We start from the raw sequence: 26,287 nt of genomic DNA on the forward strand, positions 1-26,287 counted from the left end.
GCACCGCCCGGGCACGCCCACGCACCCCGACGGACGCGCCCCCCCGGGCCGGCCTAGGCCCTGCCCACCCGCACTCCCACAGGCCGCCGCCGGCTGAGTCCCGCCCCTCCGGGCGGTGCGTCACGGGCAGCGTGGTCTTGGATTGGGCGACCAGGCGGCCCCTCCGTGCATTTCCACGAGTGGAATCGTCGGAGGCGCCAGCCCGCACGCGGATATGCAAATGACACCCTCCTCCTTCAGGGGAGAGCCCTGGTTGGTGGGGAGCGGCCGCGACCACACAGCTGGGAGGGGAGGGGGGGTGTGGAGCAGCGGGCGGGTTCGAGCCGTCGGGTTCGATCTTCCAGTCCCCCCGCCTCGAAGTGGGGGAGCCCCCACGCGGCGGTGAGAGGGGCCGGGGAGGGGGAGCGGGAGGGGGGCGCTGCCCGCAGAGCGCTGCGGGCGGCCACGCTCGTGGGAGCTAGGTGGCCTCGGAACTGCCGCCCGCGCAGGCCGGGGGGACGCCAAGGCGACCCCAGTGGGACAGGGCACCTCTCCCTCGCCGCCCTGCTGGCGGGCAGCGCCCGTCCGCGGCCCCTTCCACCCCCTCCGCCCCTGTCTGGAGGAACGCCGGCGGCCCGCAGCAAGGCCGCCCGCCCGCCCCGCGGGGCCTCTCTCGGGCGCTCCAGCGGAGCCCTGCGCTGCCGGCAGAGCCGGTCCCGCGGCCTCGAGAGGCGACGCGAGGGAGCGCGACAGCTCTTCCTCCATGTCCGTTCCTTTCCTCAGGGGGGAGACCTGAGGCGCCCCGCGGAGCGGCAGCTCCCAGCCGGCGGTGCAGGAGCGGGCCGGCTGACGGACGTAGCGGCCTAAGGACCCCGCGGCTGCGCCGGAGCAGTTCAAAAGGGGGAGAGAGGTGTGAGGCGGTGGTCGCGGCCCTGCCGCCATCCCGCCGCCATGGCCGGCGCGCCCCGCGCGGCTGCGGACCCCCAGGTGCTGGCCTTGGCTGCTCAGGTCACCGAGAGCAGCGAGCAGGACATCCCCCTGCTGCTTCTGCAGTTAAAGGGTAATTAACACCGTTTCTAAAATAAAAGGATAGGGTAGAGAAGTGTAGACAGGCCGCCTTTCTTCTGCCTGCTTAAATATAGGAGGGTTCCCTGAACACTTGTGGCAGGGCTGGAAGCGCTGAGGTTGATAATTCGGGTTTTCCTGGGAGTGGCGTTGGGTGGCATTTGGCTTGGCAATGGTGAGGAGGAGCTGGGGACAAGCTGGAAACGATGTGTTTTCTCCTCAGCTGTCACCCTGTTTGTAAGCCCCTGCTGATGTGGGCAAGGATCTCGCACTTGCTCAGATCGTGTCCCCGGTGCTTTTATGTGGAGGGTCCGAGTGCTTGCTTCGATTTTTAAGTCTTGACATAGAAGTGCAATTGCAAGCTCCCGTGTGACTCCCCCTGCCTTGCCTTTTGCTGCATAGCCACTGCTCACAGGAACGGTAGAAACAAGTTAGGTCCTGTTCTAAACTGGGATGTAATTATAAGGAAGCTATATGTTTCACAGCGGTTGTGGTTTTAGCTGGCCTAGGAAATTCATACAAATGGGCTATATCCCAAGTGATGTATGTTTTACTACTAAATGTGGAACGAGAAAATGTAAAAACCTAAGTGTAGCTATCCTTCCTAATTGTCATATCACCTAACAAATGGATTCTAGCTGTATGAGTGAAAAATGCTGACAAAATACTTTATGCTGATGTTAGCACTTTTAGAATTACCTTAATCCTGGCTCTGTGTACACATACTCCAGTTACGTTTTGGAAAAAGAAGAAAAAAAAGTATCTGGCACATTAGAATCTTATGCTTTTCTGTCTCCCTCCTGCTTTCTTCCCACAGGAATTTTAAATAGTGCCTCCTTGGGATCTGAAGAATCAAAAAAAATTAAGCAAGATATATATGATTATGATCTTACTCGATACTGCCTGCTGGTCCTTAGACAAGACCACTCCCGACTGCGTGGTGGCTGGGCTACTGCTACCCAGCTAGCAGAGATTCTAAGGTAAAAAAATTGCTAGTAAGTTTTATTCTTGTTTTCTTTCTGGCCTTTCATCTTGCCTTTTTTCTTTTCAAGCTGTAATACATTGGCTCCCATCCAGAACAAGGCTTGTTGTTCAGGAAAGGCCAGGGTTAAAGTGCAGGGAGCAGTCAAGAGCAGAGGGGTCAGGCATAGCCTAATTGGTCCCCTTTAATTCATTCGAATTGTGTTTCATTGAGCTGGGTAAACTGGTGGGAACAGTTTTTGTGTTGGCTTTACCTTTTTTTGTGAACAGGACTCATCAGTGTCACAGTTCTTACCCAGTAATTGCTAATTTTGAACTGCAGTTACTTTAAAAAGTTTGTGTACTTAAAATTTCATCTTGCTAAAATCGTCAACCTGATTGACTCATACCTTGGCTTGGCTCTATTTAATATACCCATTTTAAATATCTATTTCCATTTTAAACATAATAGAGGACACTATTCATACATTCATACAGACTAGATAGCTTGATGTAGTGATATTGTGAGAATGGCATTATTAAATTTAATTCATAGCTAGTAAATAAGACAACTTTAAACTCAAATCCTCAGTGATCTAATCTCAATTTTCGATGTCAGGAAAAATAAGTTTTAAATTTTCCCCAACTTGCACTTGATTTTGGCGTAACTATGAAGCAAAATTCTAAGGCATGAAGCAATTAGGCAGCTATCTCTTATTTATGCTATATCTGCAGTATGAATTTTTAATGCCAGGAATTTCACTAAGAGATGTGAGATTTATCACCAGAATTGTGTGATACTTAAATCATCCCCTGTAAGCTATTTCAGTTTGCAGAGAAAACTGGAATTTATTTTAGCTATAAAAATGTCATTTTGTAACTAGATGAATCTCGGCTTCGTGCCTGGAATTTGCTTTCCAAGGGCTTTGGTAAGCAAAGCTTTACGCATGTGCATTCACAAAAAGCTAACAAAGCCTATCTAGAAAACAAAATTCATAAAACTTAAGACTTTTTGGTTGCGCTAGTATCAGTGCGGAGTAGAGAACTGAAAATCTTCCCAGCTGTAAAACATGCAGTTTCTTGTAAGAAGTCTTCCAGAATGACCAACATGTTTGCAGCGAGTCATATAAGAAAACTGAGGTCTGAAGACCTGATTTCTAGCCCACGTGTATCCCTCAGTTAGGGGAAAGTTGTAGGCAGACTTGCTCAAAACTTTGCAGTAACTAATATTTTTTTTTATACCTGTTTTCCTTGCTTGATCTGCACCTCCTTCATCATTGGGCTTCCTTTGATAGGTTTTTGTCTACCTTTCTATTTTGCCTTTTGTTTTTTTCTTTCCTTTATGACCATCGGAGCCCTTCCCTCACATGTGTAACAAGCCTGAACTGATCCTATGAAGCTAAAGGAGAGAATGTGCTTTGGATGTGTTTTAAACCAAGACAGGCTACAATACGCAGTAATATACTTGCTGTCTCCAGCCTGCCAGTGGTTCCCTTTCCTTTTGAGGCAGCTGCCTTGGAGCCAGTCACAGCAGTTAACTGTTGTTAGTGTTGAATTGTCCCATGCCAGTGAAGCATTTCTTCTCCGATGACGTGACATTCATTCAAAGCTGTTCAAACAGGCCCTGAACTATTCAGGTTGATATTTTTTTTTTCTCTCCCCCTCCCCCCATTGCAGTCGTTGCTGTGTAGGACTAGAGGTGAAAGAAGATCCTGAGGAATTTTACAAGACATTTCTTCCTTCAGCTATAGACAACCTGCTGGTTTTGGGAAGACGCTTGCAGGCACGATTTATCCGAGCAATGAAGGTATTCAAATTTCATCCTTAAAAGAGCAGAAACCCTCTGTAAACTTTCCAAGGTTACATACTCTATGAGTAGGATATTATTTTAGGGACATTGTATTATGAAAACTTGTTTTCCAGAAATTACAGTAGTTTTTCTTAAGCCTTGGAGCTTTGAAACTGAAATCTGTGGTTGTGGAGGATTTGGTCCATTACATGTGCAAAGCTAGTTTGTTACCATAGGCTTGTTAGAGAGTTTGGCTACTACTTTTTGCAGTTTTTAAAGGCAGGGGGAAGGAATGCCATTACAAGTAGGTTAGAAGAATTCGAGCAGTATGATAGAAAAAAAAATGCCTTACAACAAAAGGCAGCATCCCAATCATGGTAGTGTCTTTTTAACTTTGCATATAATTAGTTCAGTCTTTGTAATGGCTCTGTTCCTACTGCTTTGTTCAACTTTACAAAAAAGGTTTAGGACGTCTAAGATTTTAAATTGTATTTGTTGAAGTTTGTTTTGCCATACAATTTCTGCCATGAAATTGGCAAAAAAATCTGAAAATACTCACTGCTGCTGAACCTGCACATTGGGAACCCTAAAGGCAGACTTTGTGATTTTGTGGATGTGAACACTTTCTCACATTTCTCTCCCCCTTTGCAGAGAAGGGTTTTACCCATCTAGGTTCCCTTGTGGTTTTGAAGCATTCTGAGTTCCAGAATCACAAGAAAAAAACAACAGATTAAACCCATGAATAATTTAAACAACCAACCTCATGGATTCTGAGAGTTTCTTTTTAATATCCCCATTTTTCCCATAGTATCTAATTTCTTGGCTTACTGGCTTTTTGCACTTGGTCAAAGTTTTCCTACAGAGTTTTGTGATGGACAACACAAACACAGTCAATTCTCAGAAAGTATCAGTATAGTAACGTTATTTTGTTAGTTCAATACTTCAGAAGTGCATTTAGTACTTAAGAAGGAAGCTTCCTGAATGACATCCCAGGAGACTCAAGTCTTACCCGCAATATGTAATTTCCCCCACACTTTCTTATTATGTCTCAGCCTACATGCAACTTGAGTCATGCTTGTGGGCAAAGATTTCTTTTGAATGCAAATGCAGTCTACATTATAATTAGTACTTTGGCTTTTAAACTTTGTGGTCTCAGAGGTGACTGGGCACCCAGACTTGGTGCTTGCTCAGTGGAACTCTGGAAATCCCACTCTACCAGTGGAGATTGGTTGGTTGTTCTGCCCTCATTTGCTTTTTGTACAAGTCTTTGAAGTCAAGGGAAGTACCGAAATAGCTTTCAGAAACTGACATATTGCCAAAACACAGGACAGATAATATTACAGCTTAAATTATTACTGTGATTTTGTATCTTTCATTGTCAGTAGGAAGCAAATACAGAGCTGAAGTGTGACTGATGGCTGGGACTTGCAGCACAGATCTAGGAATAGGCTTTCCAGAGTTTCATTTGTGGAGGCTCAATTAATGTGGAAATATCAGGCCAAGTGCTTTATAACATTTGTCAGCGATGTAGTGCTACCAAAAGCTCCTTTGCTGTCTCACACACCAGGATTTTACATTTCCTGTGGCTTGCACCTGCAATACAGTCTCTGGACTGCACATCTGTATGTGCGTTCACATGTTAAAGACCTCGATTATTCCTGGTCATTTTTACCAGTCCAGTGTTACCACAGGCAAGCACGTAACAGTCTGTTTGGCAAATGGATCAAACTTCAGCTTCATAGTCATTTGTTGTTTGCTCACAGACCTCAGACTAGGAGGTGCTTCTGAAGCCTCACCATACCAGTTTTTAGGAATCTCTTCCATTTTAACTGTGTCCTTGGCCACTTTGTACCCCTTTTTCCTGTGCTTTAATCTTAAAGAATATATTCCCACTTTATTGATTAAATCTGTGATGCATTTGTATTGAGCTATTATTTGTAATCTTAGCCCTCTTAAGCTATCAAATATTTTTTAAGGAGTAAAGAAGACCTCTCGCTCTCTAGTATGATTTCTTAAGGAATGGATGCTTTTTGTAGCATGTTTAGATTTTCTGTATTGATCTCTGGCCTTGAAGGACTCGCAAATTGGTTATTTTTGACTGGTTCCTACAGTTTCATCAACCTCATTTGGGAATTTGGTGGAGTTTTGGTCTCCACATCCCTGAAGCATACCAACCTTCTCACTACAGCAAGCTGAAGTCTTCAGTGAAGACACCTGTACATGCTTTTACCTACTTCTCTTTTGTTTAGGATGAAGAAAAACAAGATTTTTTACACTGGTTCCGAACAGTAACTGATGCCATCTGCTGGCTGTTCGGTGGGCATCTTCAACTAGCAGTGTGTGGTAAGGGAAAAGTAAACCCATAAAACACCTGAAAATTTATTTATGGCAACTACAGGTATCAAGAATCACTCTTAAGCTAATTTCTACCTAGTTTTCTAAACTGCAGTAGATGTTATCACTCTTAAAGTAGTCCACTCAACAGAAATAGCAATATCTAAAATGGAAAAGATCGACTAAAGGGAAATACTGAAGAGCTGCCCTTCTAGTCTTTGAGACAAACATTAGAAGTCTTTTCCTGTAATTTCCCTTTGTAATTCTATATCTTAAAAAACCCATATATTTTTTTTTCTGATAAGATACAGTTGATCTTTTTACCTGTGTGTGATTAAAATATGCAGAAATTTGACCAGAGCACATTGCTGGCCCTGAAAAGTGGATAGACTTGAAAACAGATTTGTGAAGTTGTCACCATGCCAGGAAATTTTACAAATGCCTAACAAACTTCACTATACAGTTCTTGCCAAAATAAGCTTTCAATTAAGTTAATGTTAATCACATTGATTTTAAAAAGCAGAATTTGGTTTTGTTTCTAATGTAGACCAAAACCCTAATGATGGTAAGATGCGTAACTAAAAAGACATATGGCCAGAAAAATTACTAAATATATAGACAGTGATACACTAGAATAAAAAAGATCATACTTTAATGACATCAGTGGACTTGCATTAAATAAACCTCGTGTAATAAACTGTCAAGGTTAAAGTCCTTATCTTTTCCGGATATTGTTGCCCTAGTGATAATTCCACTGTTGTAATAAGCAACTGGTACTAGTGCAACATAAAAGGTTTTAAAGCTTTTATTCCATTGCAACACCAGTGCCTGAGGGATATCCAAAGGCAGAAAAAACAGGGCTCAACATGTTTTTTGGCTGTTGAAGTAGTTTCTTATTCCAGTATAAGTGTAAAAATTATAAAAGAGGGAGTTTGTTCCAGAAACAGTATCTGTTTTTTCTTGCTATGGCTTATGTTCCATAATTAAGTTCATTTGTTTTATGGTATTTTCAAGTCTGGTTCTGACTGAGTGATTTCTTGTTTGCTTGTGTTTGTTTTTTTGCAGTACTGCAAAATGATCACTTCCTGCAGTTGTTAATAACAGATGATGTTGAAACGGCAGTTATAACGATGTCTGTTTTACACAATATTTTGAGGGTCAATAGGTTAGTTTTCATATAATTGATTTTTCTGAATTTTGTATTTAAAACTCAGTTCATTACTGCTTGGTAAAATAGAACTTTTTTCATATACATATGTGGTGGGGTTTTTTCTTCCTAGTCTTTGTTGTAGAAACAGAAAAAAATAGCTATTTTCTTTATCTTGTTGTTAAATTGAGGGAATGGGAATCAGTTGACTGAAGCAGTAGTACTGCCTGAATCAGATTGCTGGTCCAGCTTGCTGGATGTTGGCTTGCTGAGTGCCTGACATATCTAAAAATAAGTCACTGTTAAAAAACTTATTGTTTGTAATTAACACTTCAATTCTATCCCATCTCCCTTTTTTTTTTTTCCTTTCTCTTCTTTTTGAAGTTCTGTCTTGTATCAGGTTGATGAAGAGACCCTTCACTCTGTTTTGGATGAACTTGTTTATAAGCTTTCATCTACTACCAATCCTGTCGTGGGAAATGCTGCTACGAAACTGCTATTGTTGGTGGCAAAATTTTGCAAGCAGCTTGTGAAGTTACTCACAGCTCGCTACAAAGGTTTGTAAATATGCATGGTACTAATCAGTCAGCTTCCTCTTAAATTCACTGTAAAAAAACACAAAGATGTCCGATCTCTGTTCAATAGCTGCCCAATACAGATGGAAATTGAAGTGCTGTGATGTTGATTTTCCTTCTTTTCTGTTAATTTTCATTGTAGTTTAAGGTGCCACACCTCTTTCTGTTTCCTAGATTTATTTTCTTCTGTGTATTAAGGACTGCATGTGGCAACTTGCCTCTTAAAGCTGCTGTTTGTCACTTCCAGGCAGATGGGCTTTACTTCTTTCTGTGTGATGTTCTGCATCTTTTTTCCTGTGCAGGTTGGATATTGAGAGATTCTAGAAGCAGGGTGCCTTACTGCCGCAGTAAGAGCCATGTGTCAGACATCTGCCAGTGTGCAGATGGCTCACTAATCCATAAACGTGAAAGTTTTACTTAAAGCCAACTTCTGACCCTGGCTGTTACAGGCCTGTTCATGTGATAGGTGCTGTCCTGTTACTGGGAACTGACTGCTTTTGATATCCAAGCGATTGGAATGAACTCTTCCCAGGAATTAATGAAATGAGTTTATTGTTTTGTCTTGATGCTTTAGATGAGGAGGCTCAGCATATGTATCATTTGCTCTATTTTATTCGTTATTTAATGAGGTGTCCCATTTAATGTTTCTGTCTCTAGCCTAGGAGGGAGCTCCAGGAAACCCCCTAGTCCGTCATGCCCATGGACGCTTAAGAGGCTTTGGTGTTTGCCAGGTCTTCTTTTATTCTAAATGTCATTGGTGGTGAAAACTATTTGTGAGCAGGCTCAGTCCTTTAGGGACAAGGACAGTGAGAAGTGGGTATGCTGGACAAAAAGGTCCAATTCCCTTTTTTGATGCATGTGCTGACTATTTACTAGGCAGTGCCAGCCAGACAAATTTCTGGACCAAATGGGCAGCCTTGCCGTGCTTTTCTGAACAGAACTGAGGGAGAAGGACTTCCTTTTAGTATGAAATTAAGTATAACATGCCTAAGGCACGTTGTGGATTCTTGTGAAGCTGTTCTGATGGTCTGATCATCCAAGCTATAGAATGCTGGCTTGTCTGAAGAGGTGCAAGTCTCCATTAAAGGACTATCACGTATTTTGCTCTAGAATCACAATATGCCACAGTTATTTAGAGACTCTTCATCTTTCTTCCATACATGTTTCTTGTTTCCACTGAGAAAAAACCTATCACTTTTTTTCCCTCTATTTTTTGTTTCAAGTTAAGAGTCCTTATGTTTTCACTCAGGCTTTGGAATCCTTTAGATAGTTTGATGAATAACAGCAACAAAGAAAGCCTTGCAGCTTTTCCACCATCTGGCCATCTCATTGAAGTAGCTTGGCTTCACGGTGGCTCAGCTGTTGCCAGTATGAGGTACTTCAGTGCGAGCTTTTTGTCAGTAAAGGCAGCCTGGTGGAGGTGAGGACATCACCTGAACCTCATGTCTCCAAGACTAGCACAGTCACTACGTCAGGTTTCCTGGAGGGCTTGGCATTTTTGTCTGCATGGGTTGACACATCAGAGAGGCATGCTTGAGATACCCCCATTAGTAGCTGAAAGCTGCATACGGCTGTGTAGGCTGTACAGAAACTGACAAATGGTTGTGTCAGACCCACAGGACGTCTCTGAGGGAACTGCCCTGTGTAGCCAGGCTACATGCTTTTTGCAAAGCTCAGGCAGCCTTAGGGCACTCCATTTGAAATCTCACCTGTCTCTTTCCTGAAGTGTTTAATTGTCATTGACTTTCCAAAATGGTGCAAGTATGATAGAATGGAGGTGCGTCTTCTGTTTGCATGAAGGACTTTGTGCTCCATATCCAGACCCGGTATGTATGAGTGTTGTAGTTGTCCAGTGTATGAATATGCTTATGAAGAACGACTTGAAGATGGAAGAGTTACTTGAATCTGCAGTTCTTTGGGAGACTATCCAAACACACGTCTACTTTCGACCCTTCTTCCTTTTTCTTCCAGCTCCCTGCATACTCTCAAGGCCTACGATTTATCTGATAAAAAGCCAAAAAGCATGTGTTACTGTCTGCTTGTGTCCTGTGTGCAGCACAGGGAGTGTGTATGCGTTGTGAGGGGGGCACTAGTGTGCTTTTTAGCTACTGTGGACCTAAAAAGCTGTTTTGTCTCAGGGACTGGATGCACAATGTGCTCACAGACTATGCTATGCAGATAAGACATCAAAGAATTCCAGTTATAAATAAATAAATTGTATTATCAAAAATATGAAAGCAGTGCTAATAAAACCTAGCACTTGCATGGTGCTTTACATCCTTTTAGTACCTGACAATGACTTGCTGATAAGACTCTGAAAGTACATTGATAATTTAACTGCCAGTTTTGTAGACACAATAGATAGTGACTTGGACATACAAGATTACACTCATTCTGTAATGCTTCTCTGTGATAGTTGGAGCACTAGCTATTAATTGATAATATTCTGCATTGAAACTCAAAGATGACTGGTGGTGTTCGGCTCTAGTGTTCCTTTGCATACAGAATCAGATTTGATATTTGACTTGAAAATTGTTACTTTGAAATGCTGAAAAGAAAAATTCACCTTGGCCGGTATCATGTGCTGCTTCTTTCTCTCTTAGGATTAAAAGGGCTTTTAAGTAAGCAGTGGACTGGCAAAGGGTTTGATGGGGATCTCAGTCAACTCTTGGACCTACTATACTTGGAACAATCCAGTGGCAAAGGAGAAATACAGGTGCTGAAGTTTAATGAGACTTTTGTTTGTGGAGCCCTAGTTACATGTGATTTATGTATGTTTGAAATGGATTTACTGTATCACTCTGGCACTTTTCAAAGCCTGTGTTATTTTTTCATTAATGGATTTTTAAATTTCCCATTTATTATTCTTTTTCCCTCCATCATTTTTGAAGACATCATGAAATGGTGAAGTGATGAAGGGACTATGACTCAAAGGATTGACTTTCTGTTGCAGGCTGACCATAGATTTCTGTACAACTGTAGGGGAAAAATAATTGATTTTATTGTGATAACTACAAAACAAAAATAACTGTATCTGCTTTTCTCACGTCAGTGTTACAGGTTTAGATCTGTGAATTCTAAGCAGCATTCACACAGAATTAAGGCCTATAGAGGAAATGTTCAGTAAGAATACCTTCTGGGCTGTGTTCCCAATAAACAAAGCAATATGTGTTTTATGAATGTCTTAAAATTTTGCATGCAGGTTTCTCAGAGACAATACTTTAAAGGAAATCAGAGTTATGTTTGTAGAGACCTGCTTTAATCTTCAACAGAGCAGGGTCTTTTGTGTTTGTTTTTTTTTGTTTGTGGGTGTTTTTTAAATCTATTTAAGAATAGAGTTGATTTTTTTCCATGTTTGCATTTCAGTGACTTCTGATCATACTGCAAATGTAACATTTTTTTTCTGCTGCTAATTCTCCAAACTTGTCTTTCTGTCCTGTCTAGTGTAGGTATTTTGATTGAATCACCACTTGAAGTATCAAGTGCTTTGGTGTTTTAAATACAAATTTCTAACCTTGATTAATGCAGCTAATATGTATTTTATATTTGTGCTGTGGAGTCATTTGTTCACCACAGGGAGCATCAATTCAGATGATTAGGTTAGGTGCCTTTGAAGCAAGTACAGGGTTCATGATAGTAACTGCCTTATGAGACCTTAAATTCCCCAAGCTGTTACAAATACTGAATTTTGATGCATTTGAAAACTGATGGTGTTTGGTCCAATGTTGAGATGGTTCCAGATATGCAAGCAGTAATAAAGGGGTTTTATATGCAGAGAAAATATTCTACCAACTGCTTTATTAATTTCAGAGGCAGCATCAAGCAGCTTGTATAATCCAGGCTATGTGGAGGGGATTTCAGACAAGGAAAAGGCTGAAAAAACTACCCCAGGCAGTGACTACTTTACAGAGAAGCTTCAGGTAAACAGTATGGCTTTGTAAAAAGCACTAAGGAGAAGAATGTAATAAGGTTTGGTTTGGTTTTTCTCAGGTCACAGAGTGACAGGAAAAAATTAGGTCATCTAATTTAATGTCCTTTTTGAAGTAGGGTTAGCCTCAAAGTGGGATCAGCTGCTCAGGGTTGTATCCAGTTCTGGAGGTCTCCAGGGATGGAGATCCCACCACTGCACTTGGTCCCTGTCCTGGTGCTGGATGACTTGCCTTGTGAAGAATTCTTCCATTAGAGCCAGTGGGAGTTTCTTTGTTACAGCTCTGCCTCTTGTCCTATTTCTGTGCACCTCTAAGAGTCTGGCTCTGTCTTCTCTACAACACTTCCTTTAGGTAGTGGAAGACAGAAATCAATTTCCATTCCTTTATGCTAAACAAACCCATCTCATCTCCTGCCCTTGTATATCATACGTTCCATAGCAGCCCTAATTCTTGTTGGACAGCATCTATCCCTCCAGTTTGTCAGTATCTGTCTTTTACTGGGGGGGGGGGGGGGGGGGGGCAGTAGTGTGACCATTATTCCAGCTGTGCCTTCAAGAGTGTCGAGTAAAGCGAAATAATTATCATCTTTGACCTGCTTTGTCTGCTTTTGCTAGTGCAGCCCACTACACAGCTAGCCTTTGTTACTGCAAGGTTCATGTTCAACTTGTCACCACCAGGAACTCCAGGTACTTTTCATTAGCGCTGCTGTCCAGGTAGTCAGTGCCCAACCTGTACTGGTTCATGAGGTTATCTTGTACCAGGTGCAGAACTTCCCATTTGAACGTCATGTGGTTTCTGTTGACCCATTTTCTGTATTTGTGGAGGTTCCTCTTGAGTGTCAGCCCTGCCCTGTATGGGACACTGTGATGACAGCCTTGATAAAAGTCAAGGAAAATGACATCCACTGCTCTCCCCTTGTCCACAGAGCCGGTCATCTCATCACAGAAGGCAATCAGGCTGGTCAAACATGATTTGCCTGTGATATGTCTATACTGGCTGTTCCCATTCACTTTCCTGTCCTTCCTGGAAATAATTTCCCTGAGGATTTGGTCCCATGTCCCAGGGTGTAAGTTTGGGCTGCCCAAGAGTTCCTTCATCTTGAAGATGCCTTTTTCCAGTCAGCTGTTATTTCTGAAACATAAAGGTAATGTAATGCCAATGTGAGCTGTCTCACTACAGTTTCTTTTAGCAGAAACATCTAAACTGTGATTTTTCCAGCAGTACCAAACTGCTACTTCTGGTGCCAAAAGCTCCAACTGTCCCTTTCCCAGCTGCCAAACTTCTCCATGAAAAAGCTTACTTCTGTGATACTTTTATATGTTTTCTGTGTAAAAATTTATAGCGTCTGGAGAACTAAAAGCACAGCACGCTGTAGCATGGGATTGCACTAAATAGCACTAGAAGGTGATGTACTGATGGTAGAACAGTCAACTGGTTCACAGTTAACTTGACACAAAATTCCACCATAAATTGACTGTGGAGCTGTCCTGGAGTTTCCAATCTGCTTTGCCAGAGTGCTGCAGAAACCAAGGCCCGTAGTACTTGTTCAGTGTAGTGTTTGCAAGACCTTGTTCTTCATTAATATTTGAAATCTTTGACTCTCAGAAGTGGAGCCGCTTCAGTGACCTAGAAATTGTATCCTCTGACTTGGAGTACCACAGAAGGAGGAAGCTACATAACTAATACTTGTCCTGCTTGAAGAAGAATTTCAGGAGTAATGTTAGCACGTTAGGCTAAGTCTTTTGAGAAATCTAGTGTGAATTTGATGTAGGTTAAGGGATCTAAATCAAGTTCAGACTCCACAGCAGGTTTTTTCAACCTGGAAAGCAGGCGGTTATGATTTATCATCTAGAATGTAATTCTTACATTCTGGAAGACTTGCTGGGGCAAGCAGTGTGTGTATTGAGGGCCACTAGCCGCTCCAGCTGAAACACCAAGAATGACATCCTTGTCCCTGTTTTTACTTCACCATACACTTTGAGCCAATATTCCTGCCCTCATCAGGCACCTTGCAAGTACCTTGCAAAAACCATAGCCTGGAAAACTTGGATGATGGACTTAACATGTAACATTGTAAAGCAGAAGGGAAAGGTGGTGAGGCTGTCAGCAAGCTACTTGACTTTCTTGTGTCATATTTTCAGCATTGTGTTAGTGAGTGCCTCTTAAGTAGTTCGTGAGCCATTTAAATGGACTTTTGAGTGTGTTTGTTTAATATTAAGGGAAATGGAAATGTATTAATGTCCTTATAGTTGCATGCTTATGGCTTAGTAAGTCCCCATGTAACTACAGCTCCAGTGTTGGGTTTTTTTCTGTCCAGCTCAAAGCTGCAGTTTAGTGTTATGCTGAAAAATAGTGTTTGGGTTACTGTAAGCATGACTTTAGAAAAGTTTTCAAGAGTACTTTTTAGTTTTTAACAGTCAGGGTTTGGTTATATTCACAGATTTATTTTAGAACAAGTGTGGCTGAATACTGCTTGAGTTTGAAACTCCAAACTTCACTCGCAGCTGCAGTGGAAGATCTTAAACTCTGTGAGTTATAAACTTCTGAAACTGTGGTTTCAGAAATGTCTTCTCAGTGGGTATTAGAGCCTGTAAGCTGTCCTTGAAGTTAGTTCACTGTTACATAGCTAATTGTACAACTGTTAAAAAAATGACAATAATTTTTATTAATCATGCATCAAAAATGAAGCCATTTTTATGTATATAAAGAGATGATCAGAGGGAGGCTGATCTGTGCCATGAACTGCTGAAGGAAGCTTGGATTATGCTCTGGGTATGTTTTTGCTCTGTTCAGAGGCATTTCCCTGTCACAGCATGGTCTTGTGCAAACAAATGTGTCTGACCATTAGGAGGAACAGAGAATGAAGAGGAGCATGTGTTTTGCAGACTACGCAGGAAAGAATACATATCAAAGAAACATTTAAATACCTGACAGACACTGTTGGCAGTTTCACAGATTCACATCTGAGAAGTTCATGAAATGTTCTTGTAGTTTTCCACCTAGTGGAGCTGATAAAAATTTCTAGGGAAAATTATTAATAGTTTTATCAAGAAAATGTCATCATAAGTCCTGTTTGATGCTGTGACATCATTACACTTAGAAGTATAATATGTGCCTACCTGGATTAAAAATGTGAAGATTTACAGAACTTAATTCGTGGAAATGTGTGGGCTGAAAACCTCTAGTTTCCTTGAGACCATTCTGACGTAATCACAGATACCGTGATCTGTCTCTGTAGGCAGGTGTGCGGGCACGGTTTACATCTGCATTACTGTCATAAATGGATTAAAGTCTCTCAGGTTGTGGTGGAGGCTGTTCTATCAGTTAGGACCAGATCTTTAAATCCAGTGCATCTTTTTACGCAATAGCTTCCATCCCATCTTTCCCCACTCAGTTACACAGATGGAGGGGAAAGTATGGTTGGTGGGAAAACGGCAGCTTATTTATACTAGCAATGGGGAAACACACAAATAACTCAATAGTACTGTGAGTCTAAAGGTATGTGACATGCAGCAGTACCAAAATTGCTGGACATTAGTTCTAGTCTATGGCCTTTTTTTTCCTCTTTTCTGGCATGCCTTATGCCTGTGCGTTGTCCATTTTTTCTCTTTACTAGTGCTTAACGTGCTCCCTTCATTGTCCCTGGAAAAGTGCTAGAGGAGAGCAGAACTCAGGGCAGTGGACCTAGTGGGCGTACTCAGGTCCTGAGTGGGCAAGTGATCGTGCTGCAATAGGAGAAGAGGAAGAGTAACATCACACCTTATTGTGCGGTGAACTCATGAAGTCTGAAGTTAAGCTGCTAATGAGGTCAGGTCCATTGGGACGAGAAGGGGTAGTGAAGGGAAGGGGTGTCCTAGCTCACAGCTCCTCATGTTTTGCTGAGACCATGTTGAAGTAGTCTCAGTAATTATAGTAATAATACATCAAAAATTTAGTATTAATGTATTAGTCTCTTTATTGATACATGAATGTATGTATAATGGATATACAGGCTATTACTAGCTTAAACACTCCACGGCCATTAACAGAGTTTTCAGTTGTCTCATCTGTGAAACATCTGCTGGGACTTTTCCAGTGCCAAGCACAGAGAGGCAGCGTCCTAATGTCAAATTACATCTAGTACAGATCAGGAAGAATTTGCAATAAAATTCTTCACTAGTGTCTCTGAACAAAGTCAACGGAGAAAATGTGTCAGTCTGTATTTCCTGGAGAAAAAAAATCCCTCCAAGTTAAGCAGTGAGCCTTAGCAGCCAGCATTCTGATCTAGTCTTGCAGTCGGTACAAAAATAATAGTCTGTATTATGGAAAGCAGGTGCCATGCATACTGGTGGGTGCACTGGAAAAGGTGTGTACTAGATCAGATGGCTAATCTTGCTTTATCTCCCCGATGATGGATTCAAAATTGTTGTTCTCATTCATGCGGATTGTGAATGTCCCATACAGAGCATCGTTCCCTTCAGGGTCCTTAGAACTTTATCCTAAGTGAAAATATATCCTTTGATTTGATCCCAGATTGAGTGACTGGCTCAGAATTTTCTGTGGCTGTAGATACTGTGGTAATTTGTTAGCTTGCAGATGATTTCCTGTTGCTTGGTGTAGTCTTGCAGCCAACAGCTGGGATGGCAGATTATATTGTGGATTTTCTCCCTCAGTGCTGAACCATTTAACAGAAAGAGAGATAATTTTAAGAAATGTACAACTGAAGCTAATTGTTAATGTATTTGTGTATTGCAGAGCTAAACGAGAACAGGAGTTGCAGCATTTAAAAAAACAGAAGGAAGATGAGGCTCTAAAACTGCAAATGAAACTTCAGAGGCAGAGGGCCATGAGACACTTCCATGAAAGACAGCTGGCCTTACTGGAAACAATCCATGCCAGTATGATTTATATTAAACTGTATCAGAAGTTTAAATTGTCTGGGTCTTCTTAAGAACAGTTTCCCCAAATTTATTTCCTAATCTTGTAGGGTTTTTTTGCACTTTAGCCTTACTGTCTTCTCTCCTGACCCAGTTATCTGACAGAGAACGTGCTGATTCTACAGAGGCTCAGAACTGCTGATTAAGATCTGCAGCCTCCAAAATGGTGTAGGAGAAAAGAGACCCAGTTTTCTTGGGTTGCAAAGCTGCTTTGCACCTATGAGTCTCTGAGACATGGCCCACAGCTAGCACACCTTGGATGAAGAAAGGTTTTTCACTGATAGCACCAAGCTTTTTTAGTACTATCTAGTTTTTGAATTAAAAATGTACATTGTTAAGAGATCTCAACCCACAGTCTCATAACTGGATTTTTGTTGCATTTGTAGGTCAGGTAGATAAGTACATGGAGGGAATGGAGGAGAAATCAGCGTTAACTATCCAGAGATTCTGGCGAGGATATAGAGCAAGAAGAAATTTTCATCAACAGAGACAATCTCTTAAGGAGTATAAAGCAGCTGTGGTCATTCAGAGAGCAGTAAGTATATATACTTTGTTCTAACATTAGATAGGACTTTTTACGATTCCTCAGAAAGCTCTTTTTGTTCTCTTAGTGTCAATGTAGCCATAATTTATTAAAAAATTATTCAAGGGATGATAATCTGGAGCCACAAGTTGCTTAGACAAGTTAAACCTTGCATAGGTTACAAAGCCTTACAGTCTTGTAACTAAAATGTAAGAGCTGCCACTTTGAAATCTAAGGTTGGAATTTCGGCATACTACAGATGAGTCAGTAGTTTATGATAAGTGTTCTTACCTGCTATTTAGTATTCATGCTGACCATTGTATGTTGTCTTTTCAGCATCACAGCTAAATTTATGCTTTAGCAGATGCAGTACTGAAACTTTTTTTTCACTGATTGATTACAGACAAAGCGAGAAGACAAATGTCCTGTCTGTGATTGTCATATTCTTATATGTTCTTTACAAAGGCTTGTAAATTCTTGGAAAAACTAAGGAGGAGGAGACCTCTCTCTCCTTGGAAAGAACCCAAGGCACTGACTGATGAGCGGAGACTGGCTCTGCTGCAGAAGGTGGATGACTACATCAAATTGCATCCGGTCTGTTTCTTAGTCATTTCATAATTCTCATTAATGATGCAGCATAAAATACTGTAGGGATGAAATATATTCAGCTTCATAAATTCCAATAAAGATAATCCATGTGAGGTATGCATATATTAACCATGCTTGTTTGACAGCAAGGCACTAGGATATTGGGGATTTTAACCATTAATCTAATTAAAAGGGTCAAAGCAAACTGTATTTAGAAAATTTATATACTTGATGATGGATAGCTTTGGAGAGAGCTGCAGAGGAAGCACAGTTATCAAGTTAACAATTAAGAACAGATTTTCATTCCTTTTTTAGACAATATTCTCCCCCAAAAAGGATTTAAAATAGCCAGCTCCTAATGGTAATAAACTCTTATTTTCCTCCAGGCTTCCCAAATGTCAGAAGATAGGAGTAAAGAATTACATATGCAGGCCCAGGAAAAGCTGGCACAGTTCCTGTTGAGGAACAGACTGGATCAGAGAGCAGCACAGCGAAGAGAGACCTTACTGGCTCAGGTCAACACTGATGTGGAGCTGCTAATGAGTATGTGACCGCTCTGGTCATAGTTTTGATAACCATTTGGATTAAACTAATTTAGAAAGAAAATTAGAGGGAACAGTGGCAAAGCCTCATTTAAAAACTGAAATATCTTTCTTCCTTTGCCATATGCCTTGTCTTGAGATTCAGGCTTTGTTAGACGTTATCCAAGTGTTGCAGTTGGTTAAGTATACATACCTGCTTCTCAAGGAGCATCTTACTCATCTGCTAAAAGTACCTCTCTGATACATTCACAAGAAAAGCAACGGCCCTGTAAAAGGCATTAAAATTTCTAAGAAGGGGATCTCACAGAACCTCTTCTTCTACATTTGTTCTGTTTTGTTCTGTTTTCTTGTGTTGTAAGCAAGCTACTGATTGAGACACTCACCTCTTCCAGATAGAGAGGGAAATCTTTGAGCTATGAGTTCTGAGTCATGTTTTCATTGGCCTCACTTGATTTGAAAGGAATTTGCTATTGTGCTATTTTAATTCCAGACAAGGAACCCAGAGTGAAAGAGTGAGAATAGCGAACTGCAGCCACCAGAGAGCACCCAAGCCGGACAAAATCCAGCAAGTTACTGAATTCTATTGTTTTCCTGTCACATGCTGTGTCACTGCAGCTCAATGCTCCCTGAACAGGCAAATCAGCAGCACACTCTTAGACTCTGCTGGGTCCCCCAGGCAGGGAATACACAGTGCTGCTGTGCCAGAGCAGTGGAAGCACTATGCTGATGTCACCCTGTGCCAGGAACAGTAGCCAGGAGCTACCTAGCAGTAGTGACCAGGAGCTCCTCTCTCTCTCTCTTAGATCATAGTTTCACAAGAAGTCATTTTGGTGGATGACACCACTGCATCTGAATGAAGTAGTCCTGCTTTCCTGCCTTATTCTCCCTCCCCCATTATGTATTTATTTTCTCAGATTAGGCATATTTTGGATCGCTTCTCCAATCAGGTTTATCATGCAGCCATAAAACTGTAATGCCAGCATGGGAAAAGGAGTGACCTAGGAGAGTGGGAAGTGGGAGGGTGGTGCTCCTTCTTTTCTTGTTCGAAATACTTGTAAAACCGCAAACAACACGCAGAAAACTCTTTCTCTTTCTTCTTACAGATGCTCCAAGGTTAGCAGAGACCACAGAAAAAGATCTTGATGTCTTTGTGAGTCGATCAGTCCCTGTAGCTACCAAGGCAAGACAATCCCACAACACTATGCTGAAATACACTCACTGCCCATGGTGGAAGAAGCTTGGAGATGAGTTTACAGAGGATGATGTCATTCCTGATGATGCCCTAAATGCAGAACTGGGGACTTTATTTATTGGTGGAAGGAAATCCATTTAGGTAACCAGCAGAAAAATTTCTTACTCAACCAGACTCATGCCTTGCACTATGCATTCATTTGTGTGTGTTTTTAAGGAAGGAAAACATTTGAATTTGAAGACAAAGCACTGAAAAAAACCAAAGCTTTCTTTTAGTGCATTTTGCTTGTCTTATTAAGGATCTCCTGCTGTGCATCAACAGTTAGATCCTATTGATTGTGCTGTTGCAAATAGGATTTAAATACTGTGGTTGTAAATGAGGATATTTTGTAATTTGTGTCACTTTAAAAGTAAGTTCATAAACTTTGGCTTTTCAATTCTTATTCGCACACAGATGCATAAAGAATCATGCTATTGTAGAAGCTTGGGCTTTTATCGCAAAATGTTTTATCAGGTGATGTGCTTTGAGATAAAGAAGTGTTCAGAAAGACACCAGTAAGAAAGAAGTTAAGCAAGCACTAGGCAGGCTGCGTGCTCACGGAAGGGTGAAACGGCTAACTCCAGTTAACTTAAAGCTCATCTAGTTCCACTCCCATTGCCATGGGCAGGGACACCTTCCACTAGACCAGGTTGCTCAAAGTCCCATCCAGCCTGGCCGGGGGGATTGATAAAAAATCTGCCTGTGCTCCAGAGTCCCTTACAGCTGCTCCCAGGGCTCTGTAATCCTTCTTGATACTTCTCAGACTGCTGCTCCTGGCTGTATCACTGGTGCCCACGTGAAACAACAGCAGCAGATCAGTCAGTGGGCTGTACAAGACTTAGCAGTCTCTCAGTGACATCCCTGATACAAGCCCCTGGTAAGCAACGTGCCTCTCTGGAGAGCGCGTCAGGGCAGCAAATGGGTGACTCTGTACCCCGCAGAAGAGACTTGCCTGCTGCTATCACCTGTGGCCTTTTCTTAGTTGTGCTGGTTGTTACATGGGGAGCAGATCGAGCTGCCTTGCTCAGCTCCAGCATCTCTCCTGATGTAATGGGTCTTTCCTCCAGCCAGCAGAGTGGTGAAGTAGTTGTGCAAGGATACCTCATGTTTTGGGGAAAGCTTCTTCCTCCTGCTGGTCCTTGCTGTTGCAAGCTTCCATTCTTCTGCATTATTGCCCCCCCCTCCCTTTTGTGTGTGCCAGTGGGGGAGTTTTTGACTGTCTGGCCGTGGGTCCACTGCAGACTGTGTTCAGAACGAGCTGTCCCTGATGTTATGCAGCCTCCTCGCTGCCTCCTGTAGCTCAGCCACCTGCTGCAGCAGGTCCTTCACCTGGGCACACCTTTTGTAAGCAGGTCTGCTGCCTGCCCCAGGGGAAAGGTCGAGGTCTGAGGTCTGCAGCAGCTTCTTCCTTCAGGAGCTCCATCTACGTGGAAGCATCGGCCACCACCGAGGTAGATGGTGCAGACCCCCCAGCCGAAGCTGCGGCCTTGGCTCTCAGAGCAGTGCCCACCGTTCTGCCTTGAGGGTCAGATAGGATTAGTGCCTTTGACCTGTGCAGCTGGTCAGTTGCTGGATTTTGTGTACTTCAAGTCTCCCCACTCAGCAGTGGAATGACCCTCCTTCGAAGAAGCACCTTCCCTGCACACCCTCCCGTGCCAGCTGCTGCACCAGGTGCCACGCCATGCCCTGTTTGCCCGTCCTGTTCACAGCGCTTCCTAGGGCTGCCTCTTTCCCTTAAAACATGCAGTTCTTGCCGCAGCCAGTGCAGTGCATTGTAACATGGGCACAGTCCAAACTGTTAAATGGGATTGTAGCCTCAGTGACCATCTGGACCACCAGCTCTCTCTTCTTAAACCATGCAGGTGCTGTTTAATCCAGAAAAGTCTCCAGCACAGGGCCTCTGCAGTCGTCGTGACCCAGTACACAGTAAAAACCTATAGTCGGGGGCCAAAGGCTGCTGCTTACTGATGGGCCCAGGAAGCAGGGAGAATTCAAGGCTGCAGCTAGTGCTGTAGATGCCTGCACTATGTTTTAGGTGAGAAGCCCAGAGAGCTGAAAGAATTAGATCTTACCTCACTGCAGAGGAGGAAAATGTGATTTCTGCCAGTTGTATGTGGGCAGCAATACTGGTTCAGCATGTTTGTTTTCAGTTCTCTCTAGAAGGTTTTGAGTTTTAATTTTAGCAGAGATGAATGGAAAACAAATAAATAGAAATAGTGGGCAGAAGCCCAAGCCCATTCAAATGCAGCTGATACACTGAAATTAATAACTGGACAGCTGCCAAGAGGAAGAGCCATGCTCTATGTTAATTTTTTTTAACAGAGCTGTGATTTGGAAGGCACTGAATTGGCTCTCCGTTCCTTTCTTGGAGATTTAACTGGTGGAACAAGCAATTCAGAATTTGCCAGGGCACTTGCTTGTGTCTGTTGAGTTACGTACTGTTGTGCACAGCCCTGCTATTAGTTTTAGGGCGTGCCTGTAAACGAGACAGGTGCCCTACAGCCACCAGGGTGGAGGGGCTGGGGGCAGTCCCCAAGCACTCCAGGGGATGGAAACTACCCCCCAGCAGCTGCCTAGCTCTGGCACTGGAAAAGGACCAGTGTCTCTGGATGAGCCGCAGCAAGCCATGAGTTCTCTGTGCACATCATAGTCCCCTCTGCTGTGCAGCCACTGACCCCAACTATTTTGAGACAGCAGCCTCTGCTGTTATGTTTATTCCTAATCACTCTCATTATAACAGCTCTTTAGCGCAGGGGGATGCTCACAAAGGTGCTTTGCTTAATGTACTTTATGTAAAGAGATGAGCCCCCTGGCCAGTGTTAAATACCAAGTGAATTGTAGAGGCATCTTACCAAAAAGCCATTTATTGTAATGGCCTCTGCCACTCACTGCCATTGGAGTGGATAATGAACTCCCCCTTTGCAATATGCAATTTGCTGGATAATGGGGTTTGTTAAGTGGACAGAGATGCTGGTGGAAGGTGCGATCTTGCTGGAAGAATTCAAATTGCTGGGTCATTTACCAGCCCAGCAGCACAAATTCCCCTGCCCCGCCACTGCCCTGATAAATAAAATTGCGCCTTCTTACTTTGTGCTTGTCACCAGGACATCTCGCTCCTCTCCATTTTACAGACCGGGGAAACGGAGGCAAAAGAGCCATGAGGAAACATGCCTGCAGCCATCTAGAACTGTATAGCTTGTCAGTTGTTCCCGTTACTGTCCCAGGTAGATCAAGCCAGAAAGGAGCCACTGCAGCACGCCGGGGCAGAACTGGGACATGGTTTCGGATGCCAGTTGCTGTGGCCAGCTTGGAGCCTGGGCCAGCAAAAGAGATCCCTGGGTTTCCCTGCTGCGCCACTTTGCTCATGGGTGGGAGCGATCTGGCATAGCTTGGCTCATCCTCTTTTCAAGTCCTCCTGCACCACATGCAGGACACGTCACTGGTTATTTATTTCACTGCAGCTCCTTCTCAAATAAAATACTCCTGTCTGAATCGTAGAATGGTTTGGGTTGGAAAGGACCTTAAAGATCATCTAGTTCCATCCCCCCTGCCATGGGCAGGGACACCTTCTACTAGACCAGGTTGCTCAGAGCCCCATCTAGCCCGGCCTTGAACACTGCCAGGGATGGGGCATCCACAGCTTCTCTGGGCAACCTGTTCCAGCATCTTGCCACCCTCATAACGAAGGGTTTCTCCCTTATATCTAATCTAAGTCTACCCTTTTCAGTTTAAAGCTGTTCCCCCTTGTCCTCTCACTACATGTCCTTGTAAAAAGTCCTTCTCTGAATAATGGGAACAGATGTAGACAGCTGACCAGAAGCCACATCCAGCCTGCTACCAGGCGAACAGTCCTGTCTGGGTTATATGATCACCCAAAAAAAGACTAGGCGAGGCCATGAGCTGGGATGGGTCCAGTCCTGCTCCTGCTTGTCTGCTTGCCACAGACCACAGGCATGGCCAGAAAGCTGGGAGCTTGGGCAACACAGGTGGTCCAGCCAGGTCGGAGAAGGGGCAGAATGTGGTGATGTCCAGCAGGTCTGGGCTGTGCCACTTTGGATAGATAGCAAGCAGCCCTGCCCCAGCAGCCTGAAGACAGAGCCTGCTCATCCCAGAGGAAGCGTTGGGGTGCCCTTCCCCACTGGTGGAGCGAAAAACCTGAGGGGGCACGCTGTGACATGAAGAGGGGCAGAGGTGAAGCTGGAGCTGCAAAGGCAGCAGCGCTCAGGTCATTAAATACGGGCACCGTCTAAGCTGGCCTATGGGGGCGATTTAGCTGAATTGCAGGTTTCTGTTGCTGTGATAAATTGGACCAATTTGTCATGTGGTTTTGTTTCTTCCCTCCCTTAAGTAAAGCTATACAGGAGCGTTATTGCTACAGCTTCAGCAGTAACAAACAACCTGGAAAACAAAATCCTCTGATGGATATGGATAAAAAAGAAGGGACAGCGACTGTTCTGCCAAAAGTGCCACCAGAGTCATGGAGCAGGAAGAAGGCAGCAAAAGGAACAGAAAAAAAGATCACTCAGCCCTTTCAGAGCCGGAGACAAAGCAGTGTCCTCTGCTGGCTCCTGCAATTGAGGAAAATTCCTATTTATGCAGACAGATACTTTTTTTCCCCAGCTTTAGCTGTAACTGGACTCTGCAAACAGGATGCTCACCTCCAGCAGAGACACAGGCGTGTGCTTGAGACTGCGCTGCTGCGTCCAAGGGCATCTCCTGGCCTTTCAGACTGGCTGTAACAGGAGCTCTGAGCTGAGGATGGGAGATAACTGCGATGCTATTTCACCTCTCGTCTCTGAGTCTTCTACTGCTGATTTCCATGGGAGCAGAATCGGGTACAAATATCTGCTCTCCACTGCAGAGTATCACATACAGCAAGTACAAGGAGAAATGAAAGCTTTCTTCAAGTAGTGGAGTTGGGGCTATTTATAAATTGGCACACATCAGAAAAGGAGGCAGCTCTTCGTAGTGGAGCTGCAAAGATGATCGCAATAGGTCTCCAAGTTCTCCTTACCATCCTTCTTTATAGCACAGTAACAGCGGGGCATCCTCCAGGCATCCTGGAGTACCGTGAAGAACCAAAATAATTTGTTTACTAAATAAGTGATACACGGGCCCAGATTTACCAAGGGGAACTAAAGAGCAAGTGCCTCCCGTCCCCTCTCCGCTGCCTTCCCTGAACCTGCAGGCAGGGCTGGGTTCACTCTGCTGCCGCCTGAGGACCGAATGACAAAGTTGGCAGGTGAGGACCAAGGTCAGGACACCGTAACTCTGGCAATTTTCCCCAGCTGTTCTGGAGAACTCCTCTGTGACCTTGAGCACGTTCTGTCTCTGCCTCTGGCTTTTCCTCTCTCAGATGAGGCTTACTGAGGAGGTTTTGTATGTTGCATTTGTAATTTGTTTTAACCGCCTTCAGTGGAGGATGCTGTGTGAGCCCGGTGCCACTGAAATCCCTTTCTACTAAGGTGAAATGGGAGTTTGACAGACCCCAGAAAGAAAAAAAACATTTGTATGGTCAGATGTTGAACACAGGAAAAGCTTAGGGTTGCCATGCTATTTATTTCTCTCCGCATTCAGCTTTTCTCTGCAGGATTTAGTTTTTCTGTTTAATGATGTCCTTGAACAGAAACAATGTCTTTGCCTATGCTTGATCACTTAGTAAAACCAAGAAAGCGAGCAATTCTGATCAGGAAAACCTCATTTAACATGTCTCACCAATACAGAACCTGCCTGTTTGGAACAAGATGAACACACACGCATACAAGATGGATAATAAGACCCAGCTCAATCTAGCATTACATGATAGAGCCAGTGAACTGCAACACTTAAGCCTACAAACAATGACAGCAACCACTAAGTTTGCCAAATCCTCAGTATCTGTCAGGGAAGAGGCTTTCACGCTGGCACTCCTACCCCTAAAATGAATAGCAAATTAAAATAAAACAGTTGCAAGTGCAGGATACAACTCATTTCTGTGCTCAGGAACAGGGACAGACGGAGGCTTTACCATCACTCGGGCTTCATTCCCTGAGCAGCTCTGCTGGCCCCAGCGAGGTGCCATCCCGCGTGGAAGCCCGCGGGGCTGATGGGGGCAGGCAGTGGCCAGAGTCACCCGGGCCACGCTGGCTTTAGGACAACAGCAGCCTGGACCTGCTGCTAAGGGCAGCCGAGGGGCAGCCTAGACCGGCTGCCGGCCGTGGGAAACGAGGGATCCCAGGCGCCGTAGGAGGGAGCCGAGAGCCAGCCCGCGCCCGGCCGGGATCCGCCAGGCACGCTAGGCAAGGCGGGCGGCGGGGGAGCGGGGGGGCGGGCGGCCGCCGTGCCGTGCCGAGCCGAGCCGAGCCGTGCCGAGCCGAGCCGAGCCGAACCGAGCCGAGCCGCCTCCCGCGCTCCGTCCCGGCCGCGGCGGGTCAGGCCGGGGGCCCGCTGGCCTTGGCGAGGGACCGGCCGTGCCGCCGCCCTCCGCCCTCCTCAGCCCGCCAAAGCCGAGCGCCCCGGGGCCGGGGGGCCGCCCGCTGCCGGCGCCCGCCTCAGGCCCCGCGGGGACACCCGCCCCGGCCCCCCCGCCGCCCCGGCCCCCGCCGCCCCCCCTTCCCCTTCCCCGCCCCCCCCCCTCGGGCGGCGCGCGGCGGGCGGGGCCCCGCGGCCGTTCGCGGCGGCCGTTACCTCACCCGCGCCGCACGCGCCGCCGCGCGCCCGCCGTTGCCGT

General features: G+C 44.3%; 1 protein-coding gene across 5 annotated transcripts; it reads left to right on the forward strand.

The window, feature by feature from the left end:
- The first annotated feature begins 175 nt into the window (after window positions 1–175).
- Window positions 176–25,254, forward strand: IQCB1 (IQ motif containing B1). Of its 5 annotated transcripts, none has more exons than XM_040602917.1 (14): window positions 176–252; window positions 763–1,039; window positions 1,862–2,024; window positions 3,682–3,811; window positions 6,043–6,136; window positions 7,193–7,292; window positions 7,659–7,831; window positions 10,453–10,565; window positions 11,660–11,769; window positions 16,513–16,655; window positions 17,081–17,229; window positions 17,683–17,811; window positions 18,192–18,348; window positions 19,451–19,961. In XM_040602917.1, the coding sequence occupies exons 2-14, from the start codon at window positions 931–933 to the stop codon at window positions 19,678–19,680; spliced, it is 1,800 nt and encodes a 599-aa protein (XP_040458851.1). In that variant the 5' UTR covers window positions 176–252; window positions 763–930; the 3' UTR covers window positions 19,681–19,961. The 5 variants fall into 5 exon arrangements, with proteins under 5 accessions (XP_040458851.1, XP_040458850.1, XP_040458852.1 ...); XM_040602916.1 differs by lacking the exon at window positions 176–252 and adding an exon at window positions 299–381; XM_040602918.1 differs by lacking the exon at window positions 176–252 and adding an exon at window positions 23,927–25,254 and having other exon boundaries at window positions 404–1,039; window positions 19,451–19,680.
- Window positions 25,255–26,287: the final 1,033 nt, after the last annotated feature.

The sequence above is a fragment of the Falco naumanni genome, chromosome 8, assembly GCF_017639655.2.
Source record: "Falco naumanni isolate bFalNau1 chromosome 8, bFalNau1.pat, whole genome shotgun sequence".
Lineage (NCBI taxonomy): Eukaryota > Metazoa > Chordata > Aves > Falconiformes > Falconidae > Falco > Falco naumanni.